The sequence below is a fragment of the Microtus ochrogaster genome, chromosome 22, assembly GCF_000317375.1.
Source record: "Microtus ochrogaster isolate Prairie Vole_2 chromosome 22, MicOch1.0, whole genome shotgun sequence".
In the NCBI taxonomy this organism is placed as follows: domain Eukaryota; kingdom Metazoa; phylum Chordata; class Mammalia; order Rodentia; family Cricetidae; genus Microtus; species Microtus ochrogaster.
In genome coordinates, this window is record NC_022023.1 from 1,136,757 (window position 1) to 1,164,395 (window position 27,639).

Consider the following 27,639-nt stretch of genomic DNA (forward strand, 5'->3'; position numbering starts at 1 on the left):
AGCTCTGAGGTCCTGGGGAGCTGATTCTCTTCCAGGAGCCTCTGAAGTGCTCCTCACTTCACCTACCCCAACTTGACAGAGGGAACTCCTAGGCAGGAGGCTGAAGAGGGAGAATAATCTGATGGCCACAGGAAGTGTGCATCTGTGCAAGGATACAGGAAGTGTGCACCTGTGCCAAGGACACAGGAAGTGTGCACCTGTGCAAGGACACAGGAAGTGTGCAACTGTACAAGGACACAGGAAGTGTGCACCTGTGCCAAGGACACAGGAAGTGTGCATCTGTGCAAGGATACAGGAAGTGTGCACCTGTGCCAAGGACACAGGAAGTGTGCACCTTTGCAAGGACACAGGAAGTGTGCACCTGTGCAAGGACACAGGAAGTGTGCAACTGTGCAAGGACACAGGAAGTGTGCACCTGCGCCAAGGACACAGGAAGTGTGCATCTGTGCAAGGATACAGGAAGTGTGCAACTGTACTAAGGGCACATGGGAGGTTTATTCTACTTAGGGAAGTGGGACAGTAGCAAAAAAAAAAAGCCAAAAAAAACCCCACAAGTTCAATCTTGGTGATTGGTGACATAATTTTTCCACAAACCGGAGGCATTGTGGGGCTTGTCACAGCCATGAGGCAGTGAAAATAGGTTCTGCCAGAGATGACAGTGGGCGGAGCCACTGGAAGGTAGGAAAGTAGGTAACATGGCTGTCCGTGCAGCCTGAGTGTGGGCAGCCGGACCTGCTACAGTCAGGGGCCCGAGTGATTGGAACCAGGGAAGGCGGAACAGCACAAAGCCGGCCTCCAGGGGCTTCCAACCTGGTTTCAGGAGAAAGGACTCAGAGGTGCTGACTCTGGGGAGCCATGGCCTGGATACGCAGTTCCAGCTTGGCCTAGCATCTTTACCGTGTCTTGTTTGTGTTGTTTTTGAGACAGTGTCTCAACATCTCAGCCCAGGTGGCCCCACACTCTCAACGCTGCTGCTCTAACCTCCTGAGTGCTGGTCTGTGGATGTGCATGCTTTTCCGGTTGGGAAAGCCCTGCCCGGGGCGCTGTACTCCTCTGCTGATCTCCACCGTGACCTGGGAGGTGACGGGGCTCTGCGTCCCCTCAGGCTGCCAGTCTTTCCTCCAGAACCTCCAACTTCCTTGGAAGTCTCCAGATAAGAATAGCGTGGGCTTGTCAGAGATGCGTGTATTGATCAAGAAACATGTCAACACTTTTAAAAACACTGTACAGGAAACCTTCTCTCAATGAGTGCTTAGGGCATTAAAATTGGCTTTGTCATTCGTAATTTTGAACTATAAAGGCATTATTATCTCATTGAAGTTCCTCACACCAAATTCCTAATGAGGTAATTACCAGAATAATAATTGCTGTTTAATTTTAAGCAGGCGGGAAGAAAAATGCAGAGTGAAGCAGGCAGCTGGATGTGGGCTGTTCAGTCAGACGTCTGAGGCTCTTCCAGGGAAGGTCGGGGAAGAATGGCTCTCAGTTCATAAAATGGGAGTTTCTCAGAGTGCTGTAGGGGTAGCCAGACTGGGAGGTAAGTGGAGGGGGGGGCTCTCACATCTCCCTGATGCTGGGTGGCCTCTTGGGGGTGACTTGGATGGATGTAAAGGAGCCTCGAGACTGGCTAAAATTTATCTTCCAGGCAGTATTCAAATGGTGTCTCAGGGAAGGGACAGACCATGTCTTAGCTTCATTGTTCAGCAGTAAAATAGGAAACAGACGCTCCTAGCTGCGCTGTGAGGGCTGATAACCACGACACAAAGGCACAAGTGGCGTCAGGATGCTTGGTCATTGTTAGAATCCAGCCCCTCAGTCACCACGACTCACAGCACCAGAGAGAAGAGGACCCCATTCCTTAACTCCACAGGGCTTCACGTGTGTTCAGTTATTTTTATCCATGTATTTTCCCTCTAAGTAGCCCAAATCGCTTTCATTTAGTCTGTCAGCTCGTATTTTTAAAACTCTGAGGTAAAAATAGAAACATTTAAGGCTAAATAAGGAATTTGTATCACACAGCTGCATCCACGGTTAAGTTGTGACTGGAACGTCCTCAGAATCTGAGGGCTTGGTTGCTTGGCTTCATGCCTTTGGGTGGTATCAGAACATCTGTAACATTAGACTCCCTGCACAGCTGGCCTGGGAGGCATTAGGAAGGGTGTGACTAATGCTGAGCTCAGCAGACTGCCAGAGGGAGGCAGCCTACACAGGATCTCCTGTGTGTAAAACACCAGCACGGTGAGGGTATTAAGTACACAAAATAAATCTCCGTGGCTGTGTGGGATCTCGCTCTTTAAGTTCATTCTGGAAGGCTGCTAGCATTGCTCTCCCGGGACTGGTCGAAGGCTCCCACACTAACAATCACCCAGGGTGGGAATGCCGTCAGGGTCGGGTGGATTCTGGTTGGGGGGGGGTGGCTGTTTAACCAGGTGATCCTGGTACAGGCCCAATGATGATGTATATTGAGAGAAACACTTTGTTGCTGATCTGCCGCAGCCTTGGGCCAGACACGGAATGAATCCCGTTCAGGGGGGTCTCTTTAACTTGCCCTAGGAGGGAGGGCAGCTTGCCAGTGAATGGTGGCAGCTGGGCTCCTCCCCTCACCCGCCCTGCTCAGAAGCCACTATTCCTCCATTAAGCCCGAGCCAGAACAAGTAAGGGATCTCCTCTGACACTGGAGCATGAGTCTCTTCTGTCATGTATAGCTGTCACCCTACACACTAGAGTTAAATGGCTGTCTCATCTGATGTTTTGGCTTCTGGGACCTTGCTGTGCTGGACACAAGCTATGGACATCTGGGAGGAGGGAAAATGCCTCCAGAAGATGGGGCTGTAGGCAAACCTACAAGGCGTTTTCATAATTGGTGATTGATGAGCACAGCCCATTGTGGGTGGTTCTATCCCTGGGCAGGTGGTCCTGGGTTCTATAAGAAAGCAGGCTGTGCAAGCCATGAGAAGCAAGCCAGCAAGGAGCATTCCTCCATGGCCTCCAGGTTCCCAGCCAGTTTGAGTTCCTACCTTGGGTTCCTTCAAAGGACTGTGGTTCAGGATATGTAAGTCAAAAAAACCCTTTCCTCCCCAAGTTGCTTTTGGTCAAGGTGTTTCATTGAAGCAATAGTAACCCTAACTGAGACACTGACCCTAGGTCAACAGGCCACACCCCACACTCAGAGAGATAGTAATTACCTTCTGTGAGTTTGCCTTTTGTGTGCAAACCCACTCGTCCATTTCTATCCAAGGACCTTCTTCATTAGGGTCTCACAGCTGAGTCGCCATCTCCTGCCCTGCCTCCTCGGGGGACAGTCCCAATCGGAGCTCACACTAGCTGTCCCATAGCTCCCTGGCCCACTAATTCCACTCACCTGTCCCGGCTCTTGGACCCACTCCTGCTACTGCCCGACAACCCTGGTGACGATGACATGTGGTCTTGTGTGGCCCGGGGCTTCTTTTGAGAAATTCTCTTCTGTAACTCCCTGCTAGTCCCTTGACCTGGCTCCTAGACTGAGTTAGAAGCCACGTAAGGACAAACTCTAGCAAATAGTGGATTAATTCAGTGTCTCAGGCAGTGTGAGGTTCTAAGTATCTGTTAAATTTGTTGAAAGACTTGGTCAACAAGCTTAAACAAAGCCTGCTATCCTAGATATTGTTCACTTTGGGGTTAGAACTTAAGGCCAATTATCAAACTATTCCCAAAGGTGTTGCTTTTCTCAGACAGAACGGTAAGAGGGAATGGCAGGCCATGCAGAGCTACAGTTATCACAGGCTCCTTTGTGTAAATGCAAAGTCCTAATGCTATGCTGAAAAAGATACAGTTCCCGCCTTCTCACTTGCCATAAATGATGTTCCAGATTCATCTTACGTTTAACTACGTGTCCGTGTACAGGTGAATACATGGATCCCAGAGGTGCAGATCCCCTGGAGCTGGAGTGACATGTGTTTGTGACCGGATACGGGTGCTGGAAATTGAACTCTTAACTATTACACCATCTCTCACCAGCCCCAAACACAAACATTTAAAATAATAGAAAAATATCCAATAAGGTAATCCCAGATATTCATCCATCTGGGATGGAACGTTCTCGTGCAACAAGCAAAGCCCTGCAGAGGCTGCCCAGGGAGAGACCAGAGCTCAGGCCCAGAGGCCCAAGAGCTTAGAGGATTTGTTGAAATTCCAACAAATCCATTTCCTACTCTGAATTTATCTCTCTGTGGCCCGGGTCAAGTCACAAATGCAGCTTGCCAGCCTCGGATGTCACATCTATAAACAGAGGGCAGGGAGGTCCTTATAAGACTCCCTCTGATCACCAGACTGCCAGAGGACCTGAGCAGTGGCTTTAAAGGTGGAACTGTTCCGGAAAGAAAGGGAGTGAGGATGGAGGAGACGGAAGCTAGTTTTGAAGTAACTGTGATTGAAAAGCTACATCTAAGTGAAGCATCCAGTCACTAGGAGAAAAGTTAATACATTTCAGAGCCGTGTGATACAATGGTGTACAATCTACAGAATGTAAGTGTTGTAACCATGGATGAAAACGTGGCAAAACCCAATTTTATACAAAGAATATACACCAGTAATTTTTAAAAAGCTAACTTACATTTTAAAAAGTTTTAAAAAATTTTAACATTGTATTTATTTAGGGTGGGGGGAGAGGCGTGTGTGTGTGTGTGTGTGTGTGTGTGTGTGTGTGTGTGTGTGTGTGCCCCAGCTTGCATGTGGGCGCCAGAGTTAGTCCTCTTGTATCCTGTGGGTCTCAGGGATTGAACTCAGCCAACCCTAAATGAATACTTTCAGTACCCTAGGGAAAATGCATGGTGGCCAAGAAGGCTCTGTCTGAGCCTGGTTTGTTCTGGTTTTGCCCCCCAGAAGTTAGACCCCCCCATCTCAGAATGGCTATCACCCCCACCAAGTCCTACAATGGCTGCTCCCACTGAGCCCTGCAGAACTGGAGGACCAAGGCAAGTGGTCAGGACTCCAGTTGAGATGAAGGCGTCCTGGCTTCCCTGCAGGCCATTCTCACTGTCCCCACATTTGTGGGTCACACGGGGCCTCTGGCTATTGCCCTATTTCAGGTCACTATATCACTTTGAAGCTCAGTTTTCTACAAACAGACGTTTCCAGAAAAAGCCACGCCTGTGCTAAGGACACTCCAGACCTGATCAGCTAACCGGAACTTGGTGATTGTAGAGAGTTGGAGTGTTACAAATCCAGATCCCATTGTCTTGGGCTATCTTCGGTCCCCTTAATATATTCATGGCTCACTTCTGTGACCTAAGACCCTTTGGATTGCTTGGTAAGACAGACTACTGTCTTCTAAAGTCAGTAACATCTGAACCTACAGTTTAGTTTTATCTGCTTGGTGGTAGCCCTCACCTGTGGTCCGTCCCCATCCATGTGTTTGGTCAATACACTGATCAATCAATTTCTTTTTCTTTGTGACTAAAGCTCACATAACCATTTTTATGGTGAAACACACTATCCAAGGAAACCCGTATCTTTGTTTCTAGGCTATGACCATTTAATATTTGTCTCGGAATACCCCATCTTTTATTCCCCTCTGGTGACAGCTGTGTTGTGTGCTGACAGCTTTGGCATCCAGTGTGGGGCCCCAGGGATGATCCACTTTGACAGAAGGCAGCCTCTGGATTGAAGCCAGGCACCAGCATAGACTCCTTTTTCCCAACTGCCCTGTGGTCTGCTGGGCAGACACTGGGGAGATTTTCCAAGCCTGGGCCTCCCCTTTGTTTTGGTTCACAGCTGCTGGTTTATTCTGGGCTAGCTGATGGATACATTTGTTTGTTTTTAGAGATTTGTTTGATTTTAGAGCCTTTGGTCAGAGCAGCTGGTCACTGGATCTGCGCCGACTCCCACCCCCACCCCAATCCCTCAGGCTTTTAACTCCCTCGGGGCCACCAATCGGAGTGTGGCTAAAAATCCACTCTTTTCATTAATAGTCCTGTATTACTTAAGATTGTACTCAATCATCAACATTATTATGGGGTTTTTAATTTTGACAACAATATTTTGGGGGAATTTATTTTCTGTCTCTTTGTGGAAAGACTGATTTTATTCTTATTTATGTGCCTGTGTGGCCTGTGGAGCTGGAAGGTGTTGGAGCCCCTGTAGCTAGAGGGACAGGCAAATGGGAGCCACTAATGTGGTGCTGGGAACTGAGCGCTGGTTCTGGGGAAGGGCAGCAGGGGCTTTTACCTGCCAGGTATGGAAGCTCTATAGGCCTGACTAGCAGGGCGGAGGAAGGGGACCAGTACAGGTGGGAAGGACAAGAGAGGTAATGGGAAGAGAACAGGGTCAAAATGCATTAGCTCATGCAGGAAAATGTCATAAAGAAATCCATTTAATGCCTAATTACTATATGCTAATGATAAACATGAAGAATCAATTAGAACATAAAGCTTTACTAACGACAGAAACTGCTGTAAATTTAAGCTTGCTAACAATCATTCATTTCTAATTGATGTCATTAAGACTCGGATTTTGTATTTTCTATTTTAGGTTTGCAATGTTTTCATGAACACAGAATAGCAAGGGCCTCACCTCCCTGTTTAATTTATATTTGCAAAGACAAAGCATGAATCAATCAGTGACTCAGATGACTGGTGGACGCCCACAGAAAATCTCACCCGAGCATCCCATGATCTTTCCCAGAAACCCAGAACTTGCTCAGACAGAAAAGCCAAGTGGCACTCAAGCCCGGGTAACAGCAAGCGATGAAGATGGGGCGCATTTACTGCTTACTGTAGGCTGCACCCCACGCTAAGTGCTGCGCACATCACCTGTTCACGTGTTTAACTAGTGGTCCAGCCGAGGGCTGCAAGGTGCCTCAGCATTCCTGCAGAGCTCCTGAGTTCAGTTCCCAGCACCCACCTGCAACTCCAGTGCCAGGGGATCCGATGCCCTTTTGTGGCCTCCACAGGCTTCTGAACTCACACACACACACAGATTCCTCCTTCCTCTACACACATTTGTTCACACAATTAAACAATAAAAAATTTTTAAAAATCTAGCAGCAAGCACATGGTGACACATGCCTGTATTTCCAGCTTGGAAGGACTGAGAATTTGGGGCCAACCTTGATTGCATTGCAAGTCTCTGTCTCAAAAATAGTCTATTAAGAATTTACCTAAGGGCTGGGTGGTGGTGGCGCACGCCTTTAATCCCAGCACTAGGAAGGCAGAGGCAGGCAGATCTCTGTGAGTTTGAGGCCAACCTAGTCTACAGAGAGAGTTCTAGAACATCCAAGACTACACAGAGAAACCCTATCTTGAAAAAGCAAAACAAACAAAAAACTACTAAGCACCAGGCTAGGTGCTGGGGGTGCAGTGATGAGGAAGGCAGGAAAGAGATGCGGACCTGAGGGAATGTCAGGTCTGTCAACAACTGACAAGCCGGTGTCACTGGTGTCCCTGGTTCTGTGTTACCAATAAGGAAAGAGGTTACGTCACATCTCCAACGTCTTACAGTTAACAAGTCAGACAGCAACGGAACCCAAGGCCCCAAAGCTAGAGAGGAACTGGATGTGGGGGTGAGGATGTGTGTGCCCTTAAATGGCCGCCTGCCCCCACAGCTCCCTGCCAGACGGCTTCCTCCTGGTCCCTTCCTTCCACGTGAAGCTAGCTAGCTTCTGCATCCTAACTCCACACAGGCAAACTTCTCCAGGAAGTGGTCATGACCAGACTTATCTCACTTCCTGGCATTCCTCAACGTGTCCCAAACGCTCCTGTAATTTTCCTGCCATGCGTGCCCCTCACTAGACCAAGCACTCCCACAGACAGGTCTCTGTGTAACTTCTCCACACCGCCAAGGATAAACGACCACTTCCTCCTCACCTACTCTGTTCCACTCTGTCAAAACAATAACAAGGAAAGCAGCCAGCACTGGCTGTGGTTGTTGTACAAACGTTAACTTTGCCAGAGTCACCATGACTCTGTGGTCTCTACTGTGTTACTGTGACCTTCCCAAGGCCACATAGACTTTAAGCTAAAGTGCAGGGTTCAAACTCAGGGTTTGATGGTCACCAACCCCTGCTCTAAACACCAGGACAGCCCTCAGGTTGTGACGGTCGCCAACCCCTGCTCTAAATGCCAGGACACCCCTCGGGTTGTGGTGGTCGCCAACCCCTGCTCTAAATGCCAGGACATGCCTTGGGTGCAAGCCACTCTTCTGCCTCCAGCCTTCCAATGGAATCACCCAGACCTGCAGGGCTCCTGTACAGCTCTCGTCCCTGATGATGGTCACCTTCACGGTGGCCTGCCGGCAACTCAGATAATGAATTCACGTCACTCTCTCGTGACAGCGGTCCCCTGTAACGGGGTCATGCGCTTGTTGCCACGAACAGAGAGACCCAGTGTCCCAGCCTTTCAAGCTTTTAAGATGGCTGCATTGAATTTGGAATAAAACTATTACTCTCCCTGCGTTACTATTACGGAATTAAGACATAAATCCAACCTAATTCCCTGCTTTTTACAGCATAAGCCTCTTTCATAACTAAAAGCCCCAAAGGCCAGGGATTTAGAAAGAGGAAAAACCGAGTGAAATTGCACACTACCTAAGTGTGGGGCTCCTGACTCAGCTCAGGATGGGATTTGGTCAGAGCACCTGCTGTGTCCCTGTGATTTCAATGTTCAACCAGAGCTGAGACCCCCCCACCTGGGAGGGGGAAGCATCAGGCGTGGGAGCAGGAAGCAGAGAGGCTGAAAACACAAGCTAAGCCGGATCCTGGAAAGCAGTGACCTCAAGCCAAAGTGAAGGGTCCACAGAAAGGTTAGGACAAGAAGTGGGGAGACCCCTCTACCCAAACACACAGATAGTGTTGATGGAGGGTGACCGTATGGATTTAGGGGAGGGAGATCAGCCCTTTCTAGAACAGTGTGTGGAACTGGAGGGCTGGGTGACAGAAGGGACCTGATGGAGGAGCTACACGATTCAGGCAGGGCTCCTGTCGGGAATGTTATGAATGAGAAGTGAATTCCTGTGCCTGTCTGACCACTGACGGGTATGAGAACTCAGTTTCCATCCTTCCCTGACTCTACATCCTTATATGGCGATGTTAGTCTGGCTAACTCAGGACACAAAGGCAAGCGAGTCTCCGTGAGTTAGGGGCCAGTCAGGCTACATCCTAGAGAATCCTAAATAGAAGCTGGGAAGACAACTATAACTCAGTCAGAGAGGCGCACTAGTGTGAGGGCTTGAGTTCAGTGCGCAGCAAGCCCATGGCGTGCCAGGTACACGACACGTGCCGGAGAGGCTGAGGCAGGAGGATTCTTAAAAGTTTTCTGGCAAGGGCTGGAGAGATGGCTCAGAGGTTAAGAGCACTGGTTGTTCTTTCAGAGGACCTGAGTTCAGTTCCCAGCACCCATATGGTGACTTACAACCATCTGTGATGAGATCTGGTGCCCTCTTCTGGCCTGCAGGGATACGTGCTGGCGGAACACTGTATATATAATAAATAAATAAAATCTTCAAAAAAAGTTTTCTGGCAAGCTATGCCAACCTGATTAGCAGTCTCCAGGTGCCAGTAAGAGACCCTTCTCAAAGCTGGGCGTCACCTGTGATATCCAAGGTTGTCCTTTGGCACAAGCACAGCACACGTGCACACATGCACACATGCAGGTGCACACATGCACGTGCACACACCCCTAATTAAAGACACAAAAGCAAGTGGCCGAGTGAGCAAGCACTCAGCAGTGCGACGGAAGCATCGTGCTGCCTCTGCCCTCTCGCCGTTTTTGCTCTGTCTTTCTTTTAATTGCTGTGATTTAATTGAGAAAGCCTTGGTAGGAGGCTTGAGAAAATACACTGTAGGCAATGCCACCAAGCGGGCCGATGCTGTGAAGTCACGGCTAGGAAATGGACGGTGACCACGGAGCACAGCAGAGTGAATGAGGTAGTGTTTCCCTGGCTCTTGAGGGTTTTGTGGCCTGAGGTCTGGGCACAGTTTCCACCCACATTGGGCTTGACCCTGCAGAATGCCTTCCATTCATGTGCGAATAATTACACGTTGGTGTGGAATACGTGAGAGCCATTATTTACTATGTCTACTCAATGTGTCTTCCAGTGTGGGGGAAGCTAGGAGGTGGGGACAGTCAGCGACCGGCCTGGCTCTCCTGAGTTGGGAAGGCAAGCATGGAAACCAGCAGCCTGTCACTCACTGACCCACCCCACCCCACCTCTGGTCTCAGCATCCGTCTCTCCTCTCTTATCTCTCTCTCCTCCCCTCCTCTTCCTCCCCAACTCTTCTCTTCTCTTCTCTTCTCTTCTCTTCTCTTCCCCTCCCCCACCCAGACTAACATCTCTGGGCTTGGTTCTCACCAACAGGGTGATGTTGTCCAAATTTTTCTTTTTCTGTTCTTTCTCTTTCTCCTGAGCATCAAACTTTATCTTCATCTGGATACTTTTTTGGTTAATAGACACACACACACACACACACACACACACACACGCCCCTAGAAGTCTACATGTCCTAACCACTGACTCATGTAGGCCAATGCCATTCTCACACACAGAAGACATGACTTTTCCAACACCCCAGGAGGTTCCTCAGCCTCACTGAAAGCATCGCTACTTCAACCACCATCAGAGGTTCCCGCTTGTGTGGGAATGTCATATAAAAGGGGGCACACAGTAAATGCAGGTGTATTTATTTTCTCCCACTCACCATTATGCCTGTGATCTATCTAAATCAGTGTGTGTCGTGGGCTTTTTCACTACACAGCAACGGTTCTCAATTAGGAATAAATCCTTGCTGCCACGGGGGTGTTTTATGGAGATACTTTTATTGCTACAACCAGGGCAGGGAAGGATAGGAAATACCTCTGGCATGACGTGGGTAGAGGCCATGAATAGGGCCGGGGTGTTGCCAAATACCCTGCACTGCAAAAGCAAAAGGCAGCCCTTCATGAAAAGGACACTGAAAATGTCTCAACGCTGAGATGAAAAATCTCTGTGTATCAGTCTCCTATAGCAGCCCCAACAAACTGCCAGAATGGAATGGTCGGAACACAAGGCCGGGCCTGGAGGAAGGGAGCCGAGGCAGGATGGAAGATCACAAGCGAAGGCCTTCTTCAGTGAGTTCAAGGCCAACTGGGGTGACTTACTGAGACCTGGTCTGAAAAAAATAGGGCTGATGATGTAGCTCAATGATAGAGTGCTTGCCTAGTGTGCACACGGGGAGAGAGAGAGGAAAAGGAGGAGGGAAGAGAACCCACACAAACTTATGGAGGAAGCGCTGCTGTTCAGTCATCGATTAACAGGTCTTGCTGGGGTCTGTGCGGGGCAGCCCACATTTCCCCCTTTCCCCAGCTTCAAGGCATGCTTCCTGTTTCTGGCACACTCTTTCCAGTCTTTAAACCTAAAAACAGGCAGCAAGACCATGAGCCTGCATCTCTCTGACACTGTCTTCCTGTTTCTCGTCTGTGCTCAGACCCAGTCCTCTGGGGTCATCCAGGCTATTCTCCCCATCGCAAGATCTATCTACATAGTCGCCTTTGCCTATGTACCCACAGGCTCCAGCTATTAGAGCGGAGCATCTTGAGGGAAGTGCTGTCCTCCCCACTCGACCCTGCTATAATGCTCTCCATCACCTGCGGGCTCTTACACACTTGCACTGTGCTCGTTTCTCCAGTGAGGATGCTACATGCATTCTTGCACACACCTCCTGTGCTCATTTCTGTTAGGCGAGATCTAAGGAAGGAGCTGTTGAGTCATAGGGCAAAGGAACAAATGCTATAACGTGATTGTGCCAGCAGTATTTCCGTTTTCATTTTTTACTGAGACTCTCTGTAAACCTTCTGAAGACATTGCCAACTCAACTTGTCCAAACTGCTCTGTTCAGCTCACTCAGTGGCTCGGTGTTTCCCTGCCATACGGAGCAGGCATCAAGGGAACATCCTAAACACAGCCTGCCTAATGGTACCTTATCCTGTACCGTCAACACGTGTGCCTACCTTGCTGAAGGTCTTATCATCTCTCATCTGGACAGTTCTTTTTTTTTCCCTTGCCCCTGGTGGTCTCAGACTTATACCTCAAGTTCATCCTTCCCACCTCTGGCAAAGTCACCTTTCCTAAAATTCCCACCTGATTCCCTTAGTTTATAGGATAAAGGAGCTGGCCTGAGCCTGTCTTGGTCCCTCCTCGAGCATTCCCCACTTAGCACACAACCCACACTCTGCCCTACCCGACCAGCACAGGAACTGCACAGCACGTACGTTTCTGTCTATCAAACACAAGTGCTTGCGAGCCAGGGCTTAGTTCAGGCCCTGACACGGTAGACACAAGCATTTGGTGACTTAAAAACAAACTCGCTAATGAGGCCTGGGAAGAGGAAAGCCAAATGGAGGGAAAGACCAACATACACAAAGTCTGTACTTTCAGTGGTCCGGAAACCTCTGACAGGTCAAGGCCCATCACGGAAGTGACAGTTCTATTTCTGCTGGGTGTTCTTCAACAGAACCAAATTTCATTCTTTGGGAAGACAAAGAAGCAAAATTAATCTCAATAAGATTAGCCTTGGCTGGGTGGTGGTGGCACACGCCTTTAATCCCAGCACTTGGGAGGCAGAGGCAGGTGGATCTCTGTAAGTTTGAAGCCAGCCTGGTCTACAAGAGCTAGTTCCAGGATAGCCAGGACTCTTACATAGAGAAACCCAGTCTCAAAAACCAAACAAACAAACAAAGACTAACTTTGAAAAAGGAGAGAAGGCACAAATTAATATTAGGTATGAAAAAGATAAAGCTACAGGTAAATAGAGATATTTAAAAATTTGAAAGAATGCGATTATCAAGTTTATGTCAATAAAATTCAAAATCAGAAACCAGAAAATATCAATATGAACTTCTGGAACTGGCTCAAGAAGAAATAAGAAAAAGCCTGCATTGAAGATATCTAAACTGTAGTAAAATATATTCTCGAAAAAAGCAGGTCCAAAGCTGATCCAATACTGAAGGAACACCCTCTTACACAACTTGTTCCAAACAACTTAAAAGAGGGGAGTCTATTCAGCTAATCTTATAACCTCACCCCAATACTACATGAATCCAGTACAGAAAAAATTGAAAATGTCAGACCAATTTCACTTACAAATACACATGTTAGTATATTTTAATTTAAAAACAGCAAGTCACGCTCAGGATAATAAAGTCATTTCTTTTATCTAAGCAGGGTTTATCCCAGGACAATAAATAAGCCTTAGTATCAGGAAGAAATCTATTAACATTAAAAAGCAAAAGCAGACATCAGTTGACATCAACAGGATCAAACGACCACCCACTTGAGTAGGTGAAGGAGAAGTGTCCTAACCTGGTCTCTGAAAAACAGAGCAGACTTCATCTTCTACGATAAAATTTCAGAAGCAGTCCTGTGTCCCCAGACAGACAGCTATTATCCCAGGCCACTCAAAACAACACCAGACATTCTAACGAGTACAAAACACAACACAAACAAGACACGGACATGTTGGAAGCATGACAACAGATTACCACTTGCTAGAAATATATAATCATCCCCTAGAAGACAAACTAATCACCGTGTGATAAGGTTATGGAACACAAGATGAACTTAGAGAAATAAATGTGTCCGACCAATGATACGTTAGCAAATGTAGCCACTGTGCTCCTCACAAAAGGAACAATAAATAAAGGGTAGAGAAAAATAAGAGCAAATGAGAGTGTGGCATTAGCTCAGGCTGATGGAACAGAACAAGGGGTCCAGAGATGACACCCAAGTATATGGGACGCTTCCATGCTAGAGGAGAGACATCGTCTATTAAGGGGAAGGCAAGTCTTATGAAGAGTATGGGACACACATGTGAGGGGAAGGGGAAAGCTTTTTTTTTAAAGGTTTGTTTTATTTTTATTAATGCATACATGTGTGCATGTCTCCGAACATGTGCATGTCAGATCACCTGGAGCTGGATTACAGGTACTTAGGAGTTGCCAAATATGGGTGCTGGGGATTCAGGTCCATTGCAAGAGCAGCAATTGCTCTGCTAAGCCATCTCTCCAGCTACACCAATCTCCAGTCCTAGGGGATTTGATTCCTAAGTCGTTCTACAAATGAATAAAAAAATCCAATGAGGTGCTACAATGACACGTGCTCAACTATGTTCATAGCAGCGTTGTTATAGACAGAACCTGGAAACAACCTAAATGCCCCTTGACTGAAGGATAGATAAGGAAAATGTGGTACATTTACACAATGGAGTACTACACAGCAGAAAAAATGACATCTTGAAATTTGCAGGCAATAGATGGATCTAGAAAACATTATATTGAGTGAGGTAACTCAGAACCAGAAAGACAAATATAATATGTACTCACTCAGAAGTGGTTTTTAGACAGACATAAAGAACAAAAAAGCCTATAATTTACAATCCCAGAGAACCTACACAACAAAGAGGACCCTAAGAGAGACATACATGGATCTAATCTACAAGGGAAGCAAAAAAAGACAAGATCTGAGTAAATTGGGAGCATGGGGACTATGGGAGACGGTAGAATGGGAGGAGGGAAGGAAGGGAAGGGAGCAGAGAAAAATATATAGCTTAATAAAAACAATTTTAAAAAATAAAAAAATCCAATGAGGTTACTACAGACTAAACTGTAAAAGGATAATATAAAACTTTTAAAGACTACATGTAAGATTATGTATCTATATAAGATCTTATGGAGAAAAATTATGTAGGCAAAGATGCAACAGACTTGAATAAAAAAACATGCTTACGGCGGGCGGTGGCTTACGCCGGGTGGTGGTGGTTTACGCGGGGCGGTGGTGGCGCACGCCTTTAATCCCAGCACTTGGGAGGCAGAGGCAGGCGGATCTCTGTGAGTTTGAGGCCAGCCTGGTCTACAAGAGCTAGTTCCAGGACAGGAACCAAAAGCTACGGAGAAACCCTGTCTCGAAAATCAAAAAAAAAACAAAAAAAAAAAAACCAAAAAAAAAACCCATGCTTGCATAAGGGCAACTCATCCCCTTAAAAACAGTAGTCTTTTTTTTTTTTTTTTTTTTTTTTGCCAAAGAAAGCCTTAAGTCTAACTTAGCAACAGGAATAGATCTGGGGGCTCCAGTTTAAACTTGCCCGGTAGAATGTCTGAGGACATGGCCCAGGAATCTGGGGCTTGGGAAATTCTCTAGGCAGTTCTTCCACAGCCTGAAGTCTGAGAGCCCCGACTTAGGAAGAGGCTGTTGTGTTATGGGCTGGATGTTCAGATGCAAGGCCATACCCTGCATGAACTGCATCAGAGTTTCTGAGTGGGACACATATACATCAGCATTTAAAAAAAATGTATGTGTTCCCATGTGTGTGCATGTGGAGGCCAGGGGTTGATGTCACGTGTTTTCCTTGGTCTTGCTCTGCTTTATTTTTGACACAGGTCCCTCCCTGAGCCTAGAACTCATGAATCCAGCAAGGCTGGCTGGCTGTTACGCTCTGGGCATCTGTAGCTGTTTGCTCCAGGGCTGGGGTTGCAGAGACATGCTGCCCCATCTGACATTTTATGTGGGTTCTGGGGATCTGGACTCAGGCTCTCTGCTTGCCCAGTGATCACTTTACTAACTGAGCCTCTCTCCAGGCCCTGCATCAGCATCTGTGCAGCAAGGTTGAGGCGCTTGCCCCAGGTGAAGGCTTGGGCAGAGAGGCCTGTGTGTCCCGCTGGCCTTTCCCAGGTGACACTGCCTTCTAGTGTAACTTGGCATGATTCAGGCTTTATTCCAGTTAAAGGAGACACAATCTCCTTCCTTATGTAGGATTAAAGCGTGCTCTTTGGTACCCCGCACCCCGCACCCTGGTTGATGTATAGCAGGGCTTGGAGGTCATCTCATGCTCTAAGTTCAACCACGTGAAACTGCAGGGAATTTATCAAAATGTAGGTGCATAAACATTTCCCTAAGCCCCCCAAATCCTGTACGATCAGCAAATCCAGGCACAGATTAGACCGTGACTCTCACGAATACGACAAAGCAAAGCCCTTCTCTTTGAGTCCTCACGGGCTGGGGGATGGGGGCAAGCACATTCAAGTAAGCAAAGACAGAAGAGTTTACAGAGTACATTCTGAGTCAAAAGGAAGGAATCTTCTAAAAGGCAGGACTGCGGAAGGTGCTGAAGAGTCAATGTCTCAGGCTGTCTTGAGGCATTGCTATGACTTGGGAAGTAGAAAATTAGGGACGTGTGTAGTTGGTGCATAGGGAGAAAGCCAAGTCAGATGGGCCTTCTCCAACCCTCATGCGGGGCTGGAAGGCAGGCACCGAAGGCTCTTTTTCTTTCTGAGTTCCTGTTATTGCGCTCATTTTTCAAGTGTTTTGCCTCTGTTTTATTATTTCCACCTCCAGGAGTCTCCGCCGATTTCATCTAGGAAGGGTTTGTCATTAGCATTTCTACAGGGAGCACCTGCTACCCCATCCATTCCTATTAGCTGACAGCCAGGGCAATGGGCCTGACTAGGAGAGGGATCTTAATCCCCTGCTTATGACTGACTTATTTCCTAATTGAGGATGCTGGGTCGAATGTCACAAATGGCGTCCCAATAAAAATCAGCCTTTACGACACGGTTCTCAGTTTTATAGTTTCATCTATGTAAAAGGCATATGTTAAAATTTTATCAACCGCACGATTATGAATAATGGCAAAGATACCTCAGACACCACTTGAGTGTGAAAATCCCGGGCTGGTGTGATGGGTTATGACTCAGCTGGGCTGCCAAACAGGAAGGACAACGTCTCAAAACCAGAGAACTATCCAGGGTAGCAGATGTTACTCACTGACTGTTACTTAGCATATATACGATTCTGCACATCAAATGTCCATTACAGACCAGAGGAGAAGATGATGGATCCTACGTCCTTTTCTCTTTACTAAGCAAACTGCTCGCTTTGCTGTCAAGTGATGGATGTCACTTGTAAAGCCCAGGAGAGGAACCAGCTGCCATGGCGTAAACACACCGTGATTTATGGGGAGCGGCAGAAGAAAAGGTTTTAGAAATCAAATTGTCATTGACGTGTCATTGGAGCCTAATTCTGTTTCTATGGTGACATTAGGCCCCTCTACAGTAGACGTGGAGCACACTTAAATTAAGGAACTATCCAGAATCATAGCGAGAAAAAGAATGTCAGACAATAGGCAAGGTAAAAAAAAAATCAACATTCCAAATAGGCCCATACATCGCAAACATTTTTTTCTCTAAAGCATATATGTGTTAATTTATAGAATGTATTACTTCTTCCTAGCTGCTTTCACTCAAAGTCCATCCCTCTAGAATTGATTAATATTTCTTCTGGAACAACAACAACAGCCACAAAGTAAATTCCACAACTAATTTGTCATAAATTCAAATTGTTCATTAAAGACATGTCTTTTAGCAAGACTCGTTTTCTTCATGTTTCAAAATACAGCAAAAGGGCATCAATGGCCACAAAGTCAGATGTATGTATTTTACAGAGTCATATGTATGTATATATTTTACAGAAAGAGTGATTTCGCTAGACTTCCGGTAGCTGGTAAAAGCCGTCATTCTCACCGGCATCAACAGTGTCCGCTACTCTGTCTGACCATCCAGTATTTGTGTAATTGGAAACATGGAGCAGGGCAATGCCTACTACAGGTGAGGTTCTGCTGTGGGGAAGACTGCTCTACGGAACAGTCTTCCGTAGAGAACAAAGGCGCAGACCAACATCGGGAGTGAGGTGCATCTGAGAGCCAAGCTCACTTTCGACTGTCTGACCCAGCATCCACAAACAGAACAACTCCAGCCAGTTCAACCTAAGCTGAACGGGATCACCTGAGGCAGTGTGGGAACCTTGAGTTGGCATGATCTCTTACGAAGGTCAGAAGGAGGAAGATCCTCGCGGGTGGTGGGTAAGGTTCCATCCGCCAGGCAGGGCAGAAGAATGGAAACAGGAAGATGAAAGGGGCTGGAATCCGATGTCAGGCTACCCACAGGCTTCTCAGGTAATGAACCAGGACTTGTGAGCGAGAAAACCATAGCAGAACCAGAAAGGCATGTCTTTCTTTGTGAGTTTCTTTAATGCCCCGGCTTGTTTGTTCCCTTCTCTCCTTTGATCATCCATTTCTAGTATAAACATTATTGTGAAAACCCCACTTCCCTGTGGCTGTCCAAGAAAAAGGAGCTTCTCCCTTGCTTGAACCAGAGCTTTAGAAGGAAGTGATGTACCCCTTCTGGGAGACCAGTATGGCTGTGATACCAGTTAACCCAGAGAGCTAGGGGGTGGGGGAACAGAACTCACGAAGGATTCTGAGGCAGGGGTCTGATTTTTGCCTTAACAAGAGAGTTTCTACACCTCCCGGTCTTCTGATGTGTGAAGAGGTGCTTGCCACATCGGCTGAGGAAGACTATCGTTCTGACCTGAGGCCACATACAGTGTTGGTGGAAGACACTATCTCAACAGCCCTCCCCCACACCTGCAGGGGAAAGGCACCTAACTGAACGTGGCTGGTGAAGGGCCCCATGAAGAGCTATGTCTGGACGCCACTAGCTCATTCACTCGCCACGCACACCTGCTTCCCCAGAACCCCAAGTTTGGTGTTAGACGTTCAAGTCAACCAGGATCTACCAGCTAAGTGATGTTGGTTGAAACACAAAGGAAGGATTGAAAGCTAAACATTCAATGGATGGATAAAGGGTGAGAAGGTAGGTTGGAAGGCTGAGTCTGCAGCACAGAATTCTAGAAATGTGTGTGTGTGTGTGTGTGTGTGTGCATGTGTGTGTAAAACAGGAAACATTTCCATTCTTGAACTCATTCATTTGCAAGGAATGTGTATGTGCCAGAGAGGACAAGAAACGCATCTACTAAACACAGGGAAAAAGCTGCCTCCACAGGGAAGAGGGCTGGAGATCTAGGGATCAGAAACCAGAGTAAGAAGGCATCATGTATGAAATTACAATGGAAACAAAAAAAACCACCACCGTGTCCCAGGCATGGCCGGTCCTCATGAGTCACCTCTTTCCATCCTCCCAACGGCCAGCACAATATTTGGCATATAGTCAACACTCAAAACTGTAGAGAAAAGGTCCTAGTGTGGACGGTCCTGAGATAACTATTATTGATTACATCTTACAGATAAGATCTTGAGGTCCAGGAAGGTTAAGAAGCTGCCCCGACGTGTCAAAGCTACTAAAGACGCCAGAGAAAAATGCTTTCAAAGTACCAGTGGTTGAGGAGAGTCATTTGTAAGGATCGCGTGGGGAAATCTCCAAAAGGGTGTGGCGCTTGAGTGTCAGCCAGGGACCGGGAGAGAGAGCGAATAAGAGGCCAAGAGAAAGAAATGGACTAGGAAGGAGAAAGGATTGCTTGGGAAGAACTGGAAAGCCAACTGGGGCGCGGGGCGGGAGGGGTCGGGGGGAGCAGGATCCAGGCTGAGGTAGCAGGTGAATTGGGTGGGCCAGGAGGAAAGCGCACTTCAGCTGGGAGGAAACTGACAAGGTCTCTGTGAGGCTGGTGGGGTGCTGAACTAGGCAGCAGCAGGGAGGGCAGTGTGGTCTAGGGGTGGCACAAAAAAAAAAAAATGAGCTGGGAAGACCAGGGTGGAAAATGTTAAGGACCAGCCTACAGGGTGGGGCAGGGAAGTCTGAGTAGTGAGCGTTCTGGAATGTCGTGGCTAGGGAGAGGGCGTGGTCTGAATGCAAGGCTTTCAGTGGGGGAAGTGAACCCTGGGTAGTCCTAGCGAGGAGGGGGGGGGGATGAGGGTGACCAGCATCACCTGCTGCCCCTGTCTCACCTGTAGGAGCTGCTCACTGTACTCGTCACCTCCTCCCGGATTTGCCTATTCAGGGCGTCTGCCACGGCGCGCCCTTTGCCACCTTCGGGCCCTGAGGCTTGGGCATGGGCAGAGGGTGTCTGCTCGTGCCCCTCAGAGCGACGCACCATCCAGGCCGGTCCCGCCTTCCTCCTGGTGTCGCGCTCGTCTGCACCAGAGGCCTTTCCAGCAGCAGGACCGCCCTCCTGGGTCAGGGACTGGGCCGGGGGCAGAGGCGACTCATCGTGCCCTTCGGTGCGAGTCACCATCCACGCGGGCCCGGCCCTCCTGCGTGTGTCACGAGGGTCTGCACCAGAGGCCTTTCCAGCTGCAGGGCCGCCCTCCTGGGTCAGGGATTGGGCCGGGGGCAGAGGCGACTCATCGTGCCCTTCGGTGCGAGTCACCATCCAAGCCGGTCCCGCCTTCCTTCGTGTATCTCGGCGGTCTGCACCAGAGGCCTTTCCAGCTGCAGGGCCGCCCTCCTGGGTCAGGGACTGGGCCGGGGGCAGAGGCGACTCCTCATGCCCTTCGGTGCGAGTCACCATCCACGAGGGCCCGGCCCTCCTGCGTGTATCTCGGGGGTCTGCACCAGAGGCCTTTCCAGCTGCAGGGCCGCCCTCCTGGGTCAGGGACTGGGCCGGGGGCAGAGGCGACTCCTCATGCCCTTCGTTGCGAGTCACCATCCACGCGGGCCCAGCCTTTCTGCGTGTGTCGCGCTGGTCTATACCGGACGCCTTTCCCGCCGCCGGCACCCCGGCTCCTCCAGCGCCTTCCGGGTCCCGGGCTTCGACAGAGGTCTGCATGGCCCCGCGCTCTTGACTCTGCGGCCGACGCTTGGGTACCCCAAGAATAGACTGGGAAGGTTGCGATGTCGAAGGGATCTGCACCGGCTTGGGGATCCAGGGGTGGTCCCCGCGGCGGGGCAGTGGCCAGGCGCGAAAGTCCTTCTGGTACTGGGTCTCGCGCTCGAAGGGCGCGTCGGAGGGCTGGTACTCGCTGCGCGGCCGGCAGCTTGGTTCTGGCCGCTGCACCTTCCAAGCGCGGTAGTCCTGTCGCATCACCGAATCCGCGGGGCCTGAGCCGGAAGTGGAGCCAGAGGCCGCGCCCAGACCCAGCCCGCTCCGGCCGTGGGCGGTTGCAGTCTCGCGGTCGCCGCTGGGCCCGGGCGCTGGCCCTGTTGCCCGGGCAACTACATCCGACTCGCCCTGGGCCGGCTGCGTCTCTATGGCGACAGCGCGCGAGGGGGGCGCTATCGCTGACTGCAGCGGCGCTAGCGGCTGCGGCGGGGCTCCTGGATGCTCGGTGGCCTCCGAGTACTTGGTGAAAACCAACGGCACTGCAATATCCGCCTTGTCCAGCTGGTTCCAGAAGCGGGCAATGCAGCAGGCCCTTGTGATGCACGGCCACGCCATGATGATGCTAAGTGCAAAACCGGTCGTCTCTCTCTCTTCTAGTCGTCCTAAATCAAACCTCCAGTCTCCCTTTAACCCCAACCCAGACCCGCCAATGTGGTTCCCACTGCTTCCTCCCCTTAGCAGCCGTTTGTCTCTTCCTCCTCCCTCAAAGAGCACCCAGGGACGAGGTACTGCTGAAATAAAGTCCGCAAAGTCCCTCGATTACCGGCTGCAAACGCCTTCGGCAGAGAACCTGCTGTAGCCGGCGACAGATGTGAGCGAGGCTCGGCGTTCCAGAATCCAGGCCTAGAGCGTCTGGGCGCGCCCTCCCTGCGGCTACGGTGTCGTGGAGACCCCGGCCGAGTGAGGAGATGCTTGGCAGGGAGGCTGTGGGCTTAAGCCATGGCGCAGAGAGAGGACTGGGCAGGATCCGCAAACAGGCTCATGTCTCCTTTATGTCTGGTTCAAGTGGGCCGCCTAGTAGGGCTAGGCAGCGGTCACCTCCAACCCAGACAGAGCAGAGAGCCCAGCTGCCTCTGCCGTCTCGATACCCCTGGTGATGCCGCAGCCGCCGCCGCCGTCTCTGCTGCAGAGAGGCGGCCCCACCCTTTTCTGCAAGGGGTGGGGGGTGATCAAGAAAAGATGCTGAGAGTGTGCGCGCTGCAGAAAAAAATCACCTGCTGTCGTCAGCGCGCGCTGCTGAGAGGTTGCCCTCTCCCTGTCCCCTCCTCCCTTCTCTCCAGCAGCTCCTCCCTCCTCTGTTCCTAGGCAACGACAGAACTGGGTCCTTGGTAGGTTCAAGTCCCAAGCTCCTGAGGACTTGCTGTCCTTGGGTTGCTGGCTTCTCATCCTGGATCCGAGTCTCCTCTTTGGTAAAAATAGGCCCGACCACTGAAAGAGTGAGAACATTACATTAAAACGTATAAGAACCCCCCTCCCAATGAAATGTCTGTCTCAGAATAGATGCTTTTGTTCGTTTTAATTTTTTTTATTTTACTTTTAATTATGTGCTTGTGTCTGTGGGTTTGGGAGCCTGTTGAGGTCAGAGGGCCAGGGGAGTCCGGTTAGAGTTACTCTTACGAACTTCCATCCCAGCCTGTGCGGGTGCTGGGATCCAGCTTGGGTCCTCTGGAGCATTACAGTTTTTTAACCACACAGCTATCTCTGCAGGCCCTGAGCAGATACTTTTAAAAAGGAAGCTGCTGTTAGTGGCCAGTCACCAGGCAGTACTTACACTCAGTGCTGCTGTCTCCTGACCTACACCACCCTCGTCTATAAGCAGGGCTTCCCCGGGTGTATGAGATCGGGAGATGCAGGCCTAGTTGTGTCCTGGCTGCACAATCCTCAGGAAACCGTGCTCTCTACCCTCTTAGAGAAAGACTCATTCTTCTTCAGCCCAGAGACTACACGGGGGGCAGAGGATGAGAAAAGAAGATTCTGGAATGGGGCCTAAGGAGGGGGCGGTGGGGTGACAGAGAGTTCCCCAGGAAAGAGCAAGACCTTCCCTAAAGGGATTCTCTGTTGTGTTCCTGCCTTACTTTGTATTTTGGAGTGGATCAGACATGGGGGGTCTAATGGATCTAGTTTGGCTCTGATATTCTCTTTGTGGCTTTGGTTGTCTCTGGCTGCAGCCCCCTGGAGAGGAAGGGAGGAGGTTATAGGTGCCTCGGGTTTCATGAGAGGAGCTAGCGCTCCCAGCAGAAGCCTGTGAGCAGTCCAATCAGCTATTCAGGGGTTCGCATCCTGGCTTCGGGGATTTCTGGGTGCAAGGCCGGAAACAAATCCTGGAACCTTTTGACCCTAATGTTGTCTCAGAACGAGGGTATCTACTCTGAACTTGCGAAGTTATTGTGAAAACTAAAATGATACCGTTCACTGGCGATAATTAGCGGCAGCCCCTGGCATATGACAGCGGCTCTTTCAGCGGCCACTGTTAATATTCAAAAGGCCCGTCCAGGAGTCCCGCAGGCAGAGTCTCGCAGATAAGCGACTCTGAAGCCTGCTCCAGGAGACCCTTTGCCTTTGCTTCCTCATTTAAAAAAAAAAAAAATCATTTTCTAGCCGGGTTAGTGGTGGCACACGCCTTAAATCCCAGCACTCGGGAGGCGGAGGCAGGCAGATCTCTGTGAGTTCGAGGCCAGCCTGGTCTACAAGACCTCCAAAACAACAGAAAAACCCTGTCTCAAAAAAAAAAAAAAATCTAAAAATTTCTGCGATTTCTTTACTTTTTATTTTATTTATTTATTTGGTTTGGCCTCAAAGCAAAAAAATCCGCCTGCCTCTGCCTCCCGAGTGCTGGGATTAAAGGCGTGTGCCACCACCGCCTGGCTTGTTTCTTTACTTTTAATTAAGTTAATTTGTGTATGTATGTGATACGTGCGTACACGTCCAGGAGAGGACATTGGCTGTCCTGCTCTGTCAACCTCTACCTTTTTCTCTTGAGACAAGGCTTCTCACTGAACTGGAGCTAGGCTGATCGACCAGCAAACCCCTGCAGTTCTCCTGGCTCCTCCCCTCACAGTGGGGGGGTCAGGTGCTCACCGGTCCACGTCCTGATTTTACTTCGCTGCACAGGATTTGAAGTCATGTCCTCACGCTTGCACAGCAAGGGAACTGCACTAGGAGGTCAGAATTCCGGGGGGTAGGAGCACATTGTGGTAAGGTGAACCTTCTCACAAGTGGTCTCCTCGTCGGGCCCTGACCTGTCCCACTGGATTAGCCCTTAAGGAGGAGACAGACTCAGTAATAAGCCCTAAGGCCCCTTCCTATATTTCCATGGCTTGGTATCTCATTTTTTTTTCTGGACTAAGTAATATTTCTTTATATGGACATATATATCATAGTTTATTGATCCATTCACCTAATGAATGGCATGCTGATTGCTTCAATGTTAGTAGAATTATTTTTTTTTAAAAAAGCTGCTAAAACAGTGTGTATGTTTTTCTATTGACAAAAGCTTTGAACACCTTTGGGTGATTATCAGGAGTGGGATTGTGAGCACACAGTCCAAGGATGGTTAGTTTTGTAACAAAGCAAACTGTCTTTCACTGTGGTTGTATCAGTGTTGAGTTCTCAGTATTTACAAATGAGAGCTCCTGTCTCCCCACCCCTTGCTGGTATTCGGGCTGTCTGTATTTTGGTTTCATTGTTGCTTTCATTTGCAAGTCTCTGCAACATACTATATTGAGCATTTTTCTCTTACTCCAGTTTGCCCAGGTACAGCTTATCTGGTGAGGGATCTGTTCTAGAGGTTGCGCTCCAACTCCACACACATGCTATGGCACATTCATGCACACACATGCCCACTCAAAATAAATAAATACATGTAAAAGTCTAATAATTGGCAGTGTTCATTCTAGAACTGAGCACTGGTTTCATAGAAGAAATGTGTAGATATAATTCTGCCCACAACAGATTAAAGGGAAAGAGCATACATCAACTCAAGAGCATGATCATATTTGCACCCAATAATCAGTTCTTACAATATCCTGGAGGGTAGACCTTCCCTTCTACATCAAAGGTGCCTACCCGGCTTCACACTTTATCGTGAAATGCTGGGCTTTTTCCTTCTTCCACTACCAACCAGGGGACCATGGGGCGCAGTCACAAGCCTTCAGTGATGGAGCAATGTAGGCCTTGGAGGATTCATAGGACTTCTGAGGAGGCTGCCGTGAGATCAGACATAGGAATAAAAGAAAGCAGGATAAGGGCATCTTTGAATTCTGAAATCCGAATAAAAGAATGATAGCATTTTAGGATAAAAAACCATTTATTTGGAGTCCTAGAATCTCAAAGCAATAAAATGACATCATTCCAGAATCATAGAATAAATGAATATTAGAATATTAGATTATATATTAGAAGCTAGAAACCACAGACTCATACACACATGTACATAAACACACACACACATACACACACACACTCTTCTTCACTGGTTGCTGCTATAGGTTATATAGATTGAACGTATGTGTCCACCAAACACATACTGCTGCTAAAGCCCTAACACCAAGGGACTAGCATTGGGGGAATATAGATGAGGTCATGAGGACAGATACCTCCCCCCCCCAGATAAATGCCCTAATAAGAAGAGGAGGAGGCTGGAGTTCCATGTTTGCAACATCTGTAAAGCAGGAAATGGGCCCTCACCAGACACCACTTCTATCAACGCTTTGATCTTGTGTTTCACAGGCCCTGGAGCTGGGAACACATGTTGTTTCTGCTCTGGGTCTATGGTGTTCTGATACAACCCCAAACAGGCTAAGATACACCGTAAACATGTCTTCTTTTAACTGCATGAGAGAGACCACATGAGAACATTTTGAAGACATATTTTCTCAGATTTCTAAGCATTCTGTCTTTCTTTATCATGTCCAAATATTACACTAAGCAAGACCGTGACTCTTCTGTCACTCATGATACTGTCACTTGTGATATTCTCATCTGTTAATGACGAATGATGTGTTTTCCCTAGCACACTTACCACAAGTGTTTGTCCAATGGTGATTTTTCTGACTCCGTTATTCCTTCCACACTTACTGGCTGGAGTCTTTTCTTATAACACTATTCGTGAATATTTTTCTTGTGGGTTTATTTTATTTAATTTTAGTTTTAGTTTTTTGAGGGTTTCTCTGTAGCTTTGGAGCCTGTCCTGGAACTAGCTCTTGTAGACCAGGCTGGCCTCGAACTCACAGAGATCGGCCTGCCTCTGCCTCCCAAGTGATGAGATTAAAGGCATAAAAAAAGATGTGTGTGTGTGTGTGTGTTTGTGTTTGTGTGTGTGTGTGTGTATCTCTGCACATGAATGCAGGTGCCAGAACATAGAAGCCAGAAGAGGGTGTCAGATCTCCTGGAGCTAGAGTTAAGGCTTGTGAGCTGCCTAACATGGTGCTGATAGCTACTAGGGTCCTCTGCAAAGACTCTTAAGTGCTCTTAGCTCTGAGCCATCTCTCCATCTCTTGAAGTTGCTTGTTTCAGAATCCTCTCTGTTTTGTCTGTGTTGTGAATTCATATAGCAGAATTCCTTCCTTGCCTAGAGGCCTTGCCCCTGGGTTATTTCAGTTCAGGAAAACGGCGTTCTTTCCCTTCTAGACTTTCTTACAGCCAAAGTAGTCAGGCAACATGGGTTTTCCTAGTGAAGAATAAGCAAAAGACCCTTAGGGGTTTCTGAGAAAATATTGGCTTTCCGATGCAAGTATTTCCCTTCTGTTTTCCTTCCTCTGACATCTCCATTTGTGATAGAGTCACATCCCTGTTCGACTGCATGAGGAGACAAGCTTAAGAACAGATTGTGGAGGTTCAGACAGTCGGAGCCTGGGTCTGCCTGTGGTTCTGTGAGGAGCTACACTGGCCTCATTGAATTCTGCTTGCTTTTGGTCTCTAGGATTTTGTTTTTTCTTCAGCTTTGGAATTTTTTTTTTATGAGAAAAAAAACCCCACATTTTTGACAGGTCAGCTTCCCGCGGCTTATAGCCAAGAACAAACCTTACTGGAGACAGCAATGCTTTTAATTTTTCCACGTTTCTTTAAGAATGTTCTTTGAGGCTGAGTGGTGGTGGCACATGCCTTTAATCCCAGCAGAGGCAAGAGTTCGAGGGCAGCTACATAGTGAGGTCCTATCTCAGAGAGAGAGAGATAGAGAGAGAGAGAGAGAGAGAGAGAGAGAGAGAGAGTGTGTTCTTGGAGCAGTATGCCCGTCCATCGCTGACAATGTCTCCTCCAGCATGCAGCAATTTTTTTATGCTCATGAGATTCTGCATATAAATAATACTTCTGTTCTATTGGTTTATTTACTTATTCCTGGCCAAAATGATAGAAATTACTGTGGATGTTAATAATTAACAGGGTGAACCTCTCCTCTTCCTTGTTTTCTGTCTAGTTATTTATTGTTTTACAGATATTTCTGAGTTCTTACTGACCACCAGGTCCCATTCCTCACTGTAGGACAGGACACTGAATGAAACAAGCAAAGCCCTGTGCGCCTGTAACAAGTTACACTTCCTCATCCTTATCAATTTTGGCAATTGATAATTGTCCAATTCTTGGCAACTTCAATAGTAAAAAACAAAACAAAACAAAATGGTTTATAAAATTTTTCATGGGATTGAGTTCAACTTATTGAATATTTTGAGAATTTCTATATTCTGATTTTTGAGGCTTTCTCCTCTTGAGAACAGCACCCTGTTCATCGGATTCTTCTGCGATGCTCCCCACCCCCACCCCAGGTGGAAATGGGATTACTTTGTAACTTTCTTTCTTTCTTTTTTTTTTTTTTTTTTTTGGTTTTTCGAGACAGGGTTTCTCTGTGGCTTTGGAGCCTGTCCTGGAACTAGCTCTGTAGACCAGGCTGGTTTCGAACTCACAGAGATCCACCTGCCTCTGCCTCCCCAGTGCTGGGATTAAAGGCATGCGCCACCATCTCCCGGCTACTTTGTAACTTTCTGTCTTTAAATAATTACAGGCTTGCAGTTGCAGAAACAGCACAGGAAA

At 48.2% G+C, this 27,639-nt stretch overlaps 1 protein-coding gene across 2 annotated transcripts in view; it reads right to left on the reverse strand.

Moving 5' to 3' along the window:
- The window catches only part of Map6 (microtubule associated protein 6), a 60,718-nt gene extending 38,884 nt beyond the window's left edge, over positions 1–21,834 (reverse strand). The window contains exons 1-2 of one of the 2 annotated variants that reach the window (XM_026784376.1): positions 20,239–21,834; positions 19,739–19,962 (exon numbers count right to left, since the gene is read on the reverse strand). In XM_026784376.1, coding sequence (XP_026640177.1) covers positions 19,739–19,962; positions 20,239–21,168 — 1,154 coding nt within the window. In that variant the 5' untranslated portion in view covers positions 21,169–21,834. Of the gene's footprint in view, positions 1–19,738 lie in introns of both variants that reach the window. The other variant, XM_005357521.2, reaches the window with a different exon arrangement.
- Between the last annotated feature and the right edge of the window lie 5,805 nt (positions 21,835–27,639).